Source organism: Trichomycterus rosablanca, chromosome 1 (assembly GCF_030014385.1).
Source record: "Trichomycterus rosablanca isolate fTriRos1 chromosome 1, fTriRos1.hap1, whole genome shotgun sequence".
Taxonomy (NCBI): domain Eukaryota; kingdom Metazoa; phylum Chordata; class Actinopteri; order Siluriformes; family Trichomycteridae; genus Trichomycterus; species Trichomycterus rosablanca.
Window position 1 is genome coordinate 24,493,289 of NC_085988.1, and position 10,582 is coordinate 24,503,870.

The 10,582-nt window shown below is 38.0% G+C and overlaps 3 protein-coding genes across 3 annotated transcripts in view; all 3 read left to right on the forward strand.

Annotated features, from left to right (window-relative positions):
* LOC134309155 (protocadherin gamma-A4-like) overlaps positions 1 to 10,582 on the forward strand; it is a 113,104-nt gene that overhangs the window by 12,436 nt on the left and 90,086 nt on the right. The gene's annotated exons all lie outside the window — the stretch shown is intronic.
* LOC134318199 (protocadherin beta-8-like) lies at positions 2,627 to 5,988 on the forward strand. The gene is made up of 2 exons (XM_062999009.1): positions 2,627 to 5,023; positions 5,938 to 5,988. Exons 1-2 carry the CDS (start codon positions 2,627 to 2,629, stop codon positions 5,986 to 5,988), a joined length of 2,448 nt encoding a protein of 815 aa, XP_062855079.1.
* On the forward strand, positions 6,526 to 9,015 carry LOC134318205 (protocadherin beta-15-like). The gene has a single exon (XM_062999022.1). The coding sequence runs from the start codon at positions 6,526 to 6,528 to the stop codon at positions 9,013 to 9,015; it is 2,490 nt and encodes an 829-aa protein (XP_062855092.1).

A 10,582-nucleotide genomic window follows, 5' to 3' on the forward strand; every position in this document is an offset into this window, starting at 1 on the left:
CTCCCACGAGTCCATCGCATATCCTGCCATCTGCGTTCCATCGGGGCATGTGGGTTCCCCCGAACCCGAACTTCTCGATGAGAAGATGGTGTCAATAGCATTCAGAGACCATTTAACCAATTCCATCATTTGTTCTTTGAGGAGCTGTGCTAAGAAAACCTCTGTAGAGTAGAGTAGACGAGATAAGACGATACAGGAGAAGCCAAGCAGGGAAGATAAGGGAGGAGGGAGAAGTGTGACCGTCTTCCACGAGTGCGAGAGAGAAGAAACCAAACCGTTAGTAACCGTTGTTACTAAACCAAAGTGGTAAGGTGCTATTTCTTTTTCCAGTGAAAGTTCAAAAGATAGAACGCAGACTGGTATGGGGAATGGCAACTTACACATCTGTAAGGGCACCTACAGATAATGCTGAGCAGTACATATGCATTTGATGGCGACATATGCTTCTATCTAGATTATACCTTTTTTCATGGAATTTCCTGCTTGTTTCAGAAAGACAATTACCAGTCAAATTTTTCACGTGATATAAGAGTGTGTCTTAATAGAATGGAAGAAAAGGTGCTAAGACCTTGCATGCAGTCCAAACCCGTTTGCTATTAAAATTGTGTGCCACATTATGAAGCACAATGTTTAACAACAAAGACTTTGGTCTTTGTTAAGCAGCTTAAGTGATAAGGCAAGCAATAACTATAATAATAATAATAAAGGAAATATAAAATAAATTTTAAAACTTAAATTTTTTTTAAAACTTTTAAAGCCATTAAAATTGGAATCGTTTACATAGGCTATACAAAACAAGGGTAATTATTCAGGGGTGCGTTTCCCAAAATGTTCGTAACGCTAAGTACTTCGTAACCTCGTACTTACGAACAATCTTAAAGTTACGAGTGTTTCCCGAAACCCTTCGCAACTAACATAGTACTTAAAATCTTTCGTAAATTAAGAGTAGTATGATCCATTCGTAACTCACTAAGTACCTCTTAACTTGAACTTTGCGTACACAAAAACGATAAATTAAGCCAATTTGCCTTTAAGAAAGCTCACAGACGCACTGGTTCTATACACCGCAACATCACCTTTATAAAAAATATTAACTATCATGAAATATATATATATATATATATATATATATATATATATGCTGCTGTTTGAGTCGGTCATCTTCTAAACCTTCATCAGTGGTCACAGGACGCTGCCCACAGGGCGCTGTTGGCTGGATATTTTTGGTTGGTGGATGATTCTCAGTCCAGAAGTGGCAGTGAGGTGTTTAAAAACTCCAGCTGCGCTGCTGTGTCTTATCATACCAGCACAACACACACTAACTGGTTTTAATGTTATATATATATATATATATATATATACTATATATATATATATATACAGTACTGTATATATATATATATATATATATATATATATATATATATATATATATATATATATATATATATATATATATATATACGTGTGTGTGTGTGTGTGTGTGTGTGTGTGTGTGTGTGTGTGTGTGTAGGTCATTTATTCATTCAATTTTGACTATAAAATAAGCACTGTTGTATTTCAATGTTTAAATCATTTTATTATTTTTTATAACTAAATCAATAGATGGCACTACTTAGCTATAATTCTGCCATTGAAAACTGCTTGGCCATGAAGTCCAGTTGATCAGGTAAAGCTATTTGACTGGACTGTGCAGAGGAAGGCCCAGGAGATGACCCAGGACTGCTGCAAAGTGAAGGCTGCACAAAAGGGAACTTTAAACATACATCTACTCCCCCAGCTATCCCCTCAGTGGCTGCTGGACCTAGTATTGTCAGTAATGCTTCCTCTTCCACATAAGGCTTGTTGCAGATAACTGACCTACACCTGTCTTGACCCTCTCTTTTCTAAATTATGCCCCAGTTTGCGCTGTAGACTTGGCATGCTTTTCTGGATTGATGCATGAAAGGTTAATTGTGCGCCTATATATAGCCTTAATATGCAACAGATAGCGATTGCAAATGTAATGTTTTTATACCAGTAATTTAAAGATATATTGGTTAGTAGTTTATAAAAAAGGTTTTCTTGAAGAATTATTTGCTTTTTGTGATGTAATAATGAGAAATTATATGATAATCGGTGATTCAGTGTTCGACTGGCGGTGCCTTTTCAGAGGTGGTGCAAACAAAGAACTACTTACACCTCGTTCGTAGTTTCGGAGACTTACGAGGGCTTTTGGGAAACACTCGCAAAATTGGCGTTCTTAAAGTTACGTCGTTCTTAATGTTGTTCGTAAATCGCTAAGATCAGTCGTTATCGGGAAACGCAACCCAGAACAATAAAGACCATGTGATTGGACTGTTTTAAATTAAATTCTCTTCAAAACCATGTCCACATATCTGATGACTTTACGTACTGTCCCGTGTTTTTAAAACTGCGTTTAGGTATCAGATGTAATATTTATTTAGTACTCTGAGGGACGCTGTTGGCCAGGCTGTAGAAATTTATAAGCTCTTACGTATACGTATGCTTTATTTGATACTCTAGTAGTACAACAGATCTGTCTAACAGCGCATATGGAATTGGTTTTATTTGTGTATTGATGCTCTTAAAAATGTTCTTATAAAAAGTTAATAGTAGTTAAAACATGGGCTCCGCCGTCCGCAACTTGACATGGAAGACAGTTGGATTTCTTTTTACCATCGCCGTTGCGCACGGGAACGTCCGCTATTCTATTCCAGAGGAAATGAACAAAGGATCACTGGTGGGCAATATCGTTCAGGATCTCGGTTTGGATGTTAAGAGATTGAAATCTGGCCGTGCGCGGATCTTTACCGAGGACACCCGTGAGTACATCAGTCTGAATGTGGATAAAGGAACTCTGGTTGTAAAAGAGAGGATAGACAGAGAGGAGCTGTGTGCTCAAGTGTCTCCTTGCTCAATACATTTTCAGATAATTCTAGAAAACCCAATGGAAATGCATCAGATTGATGTAGAAATAACCGATATCAATGATAATGCCCCTGCTTTTGACAGGAAAGAAATCAGTTTTGAAATATCTGAGTCTGCAGACCCAGGTGCATTGTTTCCCTTGGACATTGCACATGACCCCGATGTGGGATTAAATACAATCCAGAGATACACAATTAGTCCGACAGAACATTTTGTTTTGAAAGAATTTTCTCAAAGAGATGGCACAAAATATGTTGAGATGTTACTAAGAACACCTTTAGACAGAGAGCAAAAAGAAGAGCATACTTTAATTTTGATAGGACTTGATGGTGGTACTCCTCAAAAATCTGGAACAGTTAAGATCACTGTTACTGTTATTGATGCAAACGACAATTATCCCGTGTTCACTCAGCCAACATACCGAGTATCGTTACCAGAAAATGTACAAAAAAAACATTTAGTAGTGACAGTAACTGCTACAGACAAGGACAAAGGATCTAATGCGGAGGTTAAATACTCGTTTTCAAAAAGCTCTGGGAAAGAAGCAACCGACTTGTTTATTATTGATTCAAACACTGGAAAAATAACAGTCATAGGTGATATAGATTTTGAAAAATCTAAGCAATACGAATTAAACATAAGGGCAATAGACAATGGCGGACGATCTGATACCAGTAAAGTGTTTATAGAAATTACAGACGATAATGACAATTCTCCCGTTATCAATGTAATTTCGTTTTCCAACCCAATACCAGAGGATTCTGCCCCGGAGTCTCTAATAGCTATTCTAAATATTAAAGACATCGACTCTGGAAGAAACGGACAGATAAAATGTTCAGTAAATTCAAATCTGCCATTTCACATTAAATCGTCCTCCTCTAATTTCTACAGTTTAGTCACCAACGGTATTTTAGACAGAGAAATGTCTTCAGAACACAATATTACAATCACAGCTAGTGATGAAGGCTCGCCATCTTTATCTACTAATAAAACTCTGACGCTTAAAATATCTGATGTCAACGACAATGCGCCTGTTTTCCAGCGTCACTCATACACCGCTTACGTGATGGAAAACAATTCACCTGGAGTGTCTATATTTTCAATAACTGCAACTGATAAAGACACTGGAAACAATGCGCGTATTTCATATTTTGTAGAGGAAAAATCAGTCATCGGTGTTGCTTCTTCACCTTATATTTCTGTTAATGCAGAAAGTGGAGAGATTCTTGCTCTTCGGTCTTTTGATTACGAGCAAACCAAAGAGTTTAATATTTGCGTAAAAGCTCAGGATGGAGGAAACCCGCCTCTCAGTAACAATGTGAGTGTAAAAGTAATTATTGAGGACCAGAATGACAATGCGCCTCAGATTCTGTATCCAGTACAAACTGGTGCCTCTGTTGTGGCTGAAATGGTACCTCGATCAGCAAGTGTGGGATATCTTGTTACTAAAGTAGTGGCTGTAGATGTGGACTCTGGACAGAACGCCTGGCTCTCATATAAACTTCAAAAAGCGACAGACAGAGCTTTGTTTGAAGTGGGATTACACAATGGAGAAATCAGAACTGTACGACAAGTCACTGATAAAGATGCTGTGAAACAGAAACTGACTGTTGTAGTGGAGGACAACGGAGACCCCTCTCGTTCAGCTACAGTCAATGTAAACGTGGTGTTGGCAGACAGCTTCCCTGAAGTGCTCTCGAAGCTCAATGACTTTACGCAGGACACGGAATACAACGACAACATGACTTTTTATCTGGTCCTGGCACTGGTTACAGTTTCATTTTTATTTATTGTTTCAATCATAGCTATACTTTCAGTCAAATGCTACAGGTGGAAACGTGAACGAATGTTTTACAAAGCCGGTTCCAATCTTCCAGTTATTCCATACTATCCATCGCTTTACGCAGACGTTGGTGGAACAGAAACTTTGCAGCATATGTATAATTATGAGACCTATAGAACAACTGACTCCACAAGTAGGGATTTGAAACACACTACACGTCCAACTGAAAACATGGATAGTCTGGACATCTGCGGAAATCAGACGCTGACGCATGTACAAAGAGAAAAAACAAGTGAAGTCTTTGATCAGGTGAGCATTACAAAAATCTGTATTTTATTTTTCTGTAATTTGAATACAACTTTTGTCCTATTGAATTAACATCTCCGAGTGCTCGAGTTAACAAAGGTGTCATTTCGTGAGTGCCTTTTATACAAAGAGAAAAGAATCAGGCATTTATCTACCATATCCATCTATCGATCTTCTGTAGATTTGGGATATCTAGTTACTAAGGTGGTGTCTGTAGATGTGGACACTAGACAGAATGACTAACTCTCATTTAAACTGCAGAAAGCGACAAACATGGCACTGGTTGCAGTGGAATTACACAATGAATAAATAAGAACTGTACGCCAAGTCACTGATAAATATGCTGTGAAACAGAAGTTAACAAAGTTTTTCTTTATCGTACTCATCACACATATACTGTCAGTCAAATGCTACAGGTGAAAACAGACCTCGGAAACGGGGGGGGGGGGTTATCGTTGTGTTATAGATAGAGTTATTTGGGACTGCCATGCTTTAATTAATCTATATTGATATTGATCTATAATTAAAACACTTGTTGTATGAAAAATCCATATCCATTTGGTAGGTGTTCATTTATTTTTATTTTTTGTAAAGCTTTCATTAAAGTATTATTCAGATAACCAGTGCAAAGTTCAAAAGCTAGCATGTATCATGGTATGTGAATAGATAACTTGTAATCTATAAAGGTACCTACAGTTTATGCAGAGCAGTACCTATGCTTTTGATGGCACCACATGCTTCTGTCTAAACGATGCCGTTTTCAGGCACTTGCCTGCTTGTCTCAGAAAGACAATGACCAGCCACATTTTGCACGTTAAATAATACTGTTGTTTTATAGAAGGAGAGTGCATGTGCTGGAATTGCCTGCATTCAGTACAAACCAGTTTTGTATTAAAATATTGTGTCATATTTTGTAGTACAATGTTTTACAACAAATACTTCAGATTGTTGAGCAGCTAAAGTGTTAAAGCATGCAACGATGAAAGAAAGTTCCACTTTCATAACTACAACAATTAGTGTTTTAGTTCCTAAGCAATTACAGAAAGATGTTTAAAAGAAAATGTGACACTAAATAACAAACGTGTCGATGTCTATTTAAACTTTTTGCAGCCATCAAGATCGAAAGAGCTCACATATGCTATAAAAACAGTTGGTTAAAACACTGCATATCTTTTCTTTGTGCTGTTTGAATGAATTACACTTCAAAACGATGTCCAAACCACCTATGCCTGTTTTCTGTTATAGATATGACATAATATCCCAACGTTTTTGGAACATTTTTATAGTATCAGTTGTAATATTTATTTAGTACTCTGAGTGACGCTGTTGGTCAGGCTGTGTAGATTTAAAGGCTTTTACGTATAACCTCCCCTGAACGCGAACTGCTTCATTTGGTACTCTAGTGGAACAATAGATCTGTCTGACCGCACATACGGAATTGATATTATTTGTGTATTGCATGCAGTTACATGTTTTCGTATATAGTTGTTTGTAAGAGTGAAAATATGGGTGGTTGTTTCACTGATCTTCTAAAAAGTGTCTCATCCATCCGCGACCTGACATGGCAGACAGTTGGATTTGTTTTTGTCATCGCTTTTGCGCACGGACAGGTCCGTTATTCTATTCCCGAGGAAATGAACAAAGGATCACTGGTGGGGAATATAGTTCTGGATCTCGGTTTGGATGTTAAGAGACTGAAATCTGGCCGTGCGCGAATCTTCACGGAGGACACTCGTGAGTACATCAGTCTGAATGTTGATAAAGGAACTCTGGTTGTGAAAGAGAGGATAGACAGAGAGGAGCTGTGTGCTCAAGTGTCTCCTTGCTCTATACATTTCCAGATTATTCTAGAAAACCCAATGGAACTACATCAGATTGATGTAGAAATAACCGATATCAATGATCATGCCCCTGCTTTTGACAGGAAAGAAATCAGTATTGAAATTTTAGAGTCTGCAGACCAAGGTGCATTGTTTTCTTTAGATAAAGCGCATGACCCTGATGTTGGATTAAATACACTCCAGAAATACACAATTAGTCCGACAGGACATTTTGTTTTAAAAGAATTTTCTCGAAGTGATGGCACAAAATATGTTGAGATGTTACTAAGAACACCTTTAGACAGAGAGCAAAAGGAAGTGCATAACTTAATTTTGACTGCAATTGACGGTGGTTCGCCTCCAAAATCCGGAACAGTCAAGATAACTGTTACTGTTATTGATGCAAACGACAATTATCCCGTGTTCTCTCAGCCAACATACCGAGTATCGTTACCAGAAGATGTGGCAAAAAAACATTTAGTCGTGGCAGTGACTGCTACAGACAAGGACAAAGGATCTAATGCGGAGGTTAAATATTCATTTTCAAAAAGCACCGAGAAAGAAGCAACCGACGTGTTTAATATTGATTCAAACATTGGAACAATAACAGTCATAGGTGATATAGATTTTGAAAAATCTAAGCAATATGAATTAGATATTAAAGCAATTGATAATGGCGGACTGTCTGATACCAGTAAAGTGTTTATAGAAATTACAGACGTTAATGACAATTCCCCTGTTATAAATGTTATTTCGTTTTCCAATCCAATACCAGAGGATTCTGCCCCAGAGTCTGTTATAGCTATGCTAAATATTAAAGACATCGACTCTGGAAGAAACGGAAAGGTAAAATGTTCAGTAAATTCAAATCTGCCGTTTCACATTAAATCGTCCTCCTCTAATTTCTACAGTTTAGTCACCAACGGTATTTTAGACAGAGAAATGTCTTCTGAATATAACATTACAATCACAGCTAGTGATGAAGGCTCGCCATCTTTATCTACTAATAAAACTCTGACAGTTAAAATATCTGATGTTAACGACAATGCGCCTGTTTTCCAGCGTCACTCATACACCGCTTACGTGATGGAAAACAATTCACCTGGAGTGTCTATATTTTCAATTACTGCAACAGATAAAGACGCTGGTAACAATGCGCGTATTTCATATTTCCTAGAAGACCGTTCTGTCAACGGTGTTGCTTCTTCACCTTATATTTCTGTTAATGCAGAGAGTGGAGAGATTCTTGCTCTTCGGTCTTTTGATTACGAGCAAACCAAAGAGTTTAATATTTGCGTAAAAGCTCAGGATGGAGGCAACCCGCCTCTAAGTAGCAATGTGAGTGTGAAAGTAATTATTCAGGACCAGAATGACAATGCGCCTCAGATTCTGTATCCAGTACAAACTGGTGCCTTTGTTGTGGCTGAAATGGTACCTCGATCAGCAAATGTGGGCTATCTTGTTACTAAAGTAGTGGCTGTAGATGTGGACTCTGGACAGAATGCTTGGCTCTCATATAAACTACAGAAAGCGACGGACAGAGCGCTGTTTGAAGCGGGATTACACAATGGAGAAATAAGAACTGTACGACAAGTCACTGATAAAGATGCTGTGAAACAGAAACTGACTGTGTTAGTGGAGGACAACGGAGACCCCTCTCGTTCAGCTACAGTCAATGTAAACGTGGTGCTGGCAGACAGTTTCCCTGAAGTGCTCTCAGAGTTCACTGACTTTACGCAGGACAAGGAATACAACGTCAACCTGACTTTTTATCTGGTCCTGGCACTGGCTACAGTTTCATTTTTATTTATTGTTTCAATTATAGCTATACTTTCAGTTAAATGCTACAGGTGGAAACGTGAACGAATGTTTTACAAAGCTGGTTCCAATCTTCCAGTTATTCCATACTATCCACCGCTATACGCAGACGTTGGTGGAACAGAAACTTTGCAGCAGATGTATAATTATGAGACTTATAGAACCACTGACTCCAAAAACAGGGATTTAAATCGCGCTACACGTCCAACAGAGAACATGAATAGTCTGGAAATCAGCGGAAATCAGACGCTGACGCATGTACAAAGAGAAAAAGCAAGTGAAGTCTTTGATCAGGTGAGCATAACAAAAATCAGTATTTTACTTTTCTGTAACTTGTATGCAATTTTGTGCTGTTGAAATAACATCTCAAAGTGCTCGAGTTAACAAAGGTGTCATTAGCAGTCTGTTTTTCGTTAATCCCTTTTATACAAAAAGAAAAGAAGCAGGCATCTATCTATCTATCTATCTATCTATCTATCTATCTATCTATCTATCTATCTATCTATCTATCTATCTATCTATCTATCTGTTTTCTGTTTATCTAGCTAAACTTAGCTTACTAAAATATCGCGTGTAAACGCTGAAAATTGTGGTGTCAGCAACAACACGTCTTTGTCCAGCATCATTAATACACCGCTTCTGTGATGGAAAACGGTATTCTGCAGATTTTGGATATCTTGTTACTAAAATAGTGGCTGTAGATGTGGACTCTAGACAGAATTACTGGCTCTCATAGGCTGCAAAAAAGCAACAAACATGGCACTGTTTGCAGTGGAGTTACACAATAAATAAATAAGAACTGTACGCCAAGTCACTGATAAAGATGCTGTTAAACAGAAGCTATATGTTTTTTAGTCTTATCGTTTAGCTACAAAGTTGACGTGGTGTTTGCAGACAGTTTCCCTGAGGTCTTGTAAGAGTTCACTGAGTAAAATTTCATTACTGATCACTGACTACAACAAAAACCTCACCTTTTACAACCCCAAATTAGAAAAAGTTGGGACAATACGAAAAATGCATATAAAATAAAAATACAGTGTTCCTTACATTTACTTTGGCTTTTATTTGTTTGCAGACAGTTTGAATCCAAGATATTTCATGTTTTGTCTGCTCAACTTCATTTCATTTGTTAATTTACCTCCATTCCTGCATTTCAGGCCTGCAACACATTCCAAAAAAAGTTGGGACGGGGGCAATTTAGGGCTAGTAATGAAAAAACTAAATAATGATGTGACTACAAACAGGTGATGCCAACTGGTAATTGTAATCATGGTTTGGTACAAAAGCAGCATCCAGGAATGGCTGAGTCTTTGATGAGCAAAGATGATCAGAGGAATCGGGAGGAATTTCAGTGCGTAAAAGCCAAAAGCACAAGCTTAAGTTGAATGCCTGTGATCTTCGATCCCTCAAATGGCACTGTATCAAGAACTGCCACTCAACAATAGCTGATATAACAACATGGACAAAAGATTACTTTGGCAAACCTTTGTCAAGCACTACAATACAGAATAACATGCACAAATGCCACTTAAAACTTTACTGTGCAAAAAAAAAGCCTTATGTTAACCATGTCCAGAAGCGGCATCGACTTCTCTGGGCTCAAAGGCGTCTAGAATGGACAGTGGAAATGTGTATTGTGGTCAAATGAATCAGCATTCCAGAGCTATTTTGTGTGCTCCGGACCAAAGATGAAAAGGACCATCCAGATTGTTATCAGCAAGTCCAAATCCAGAGTCTGTCATGGTATGGGGCTGTGTCAGTGCCCTTGGCAAAGGTCATTTACACTTCTGTGATGCATCATTAATGCAGAAAAGTAAATTAAGATCTTGGAATAACATATGCTGCCTTCAAGACGTTATCTTTCCTGGCACGCACATGCCTTTTTCAACAAGACAATGCAAAACCACATGCTGCACACTTTACA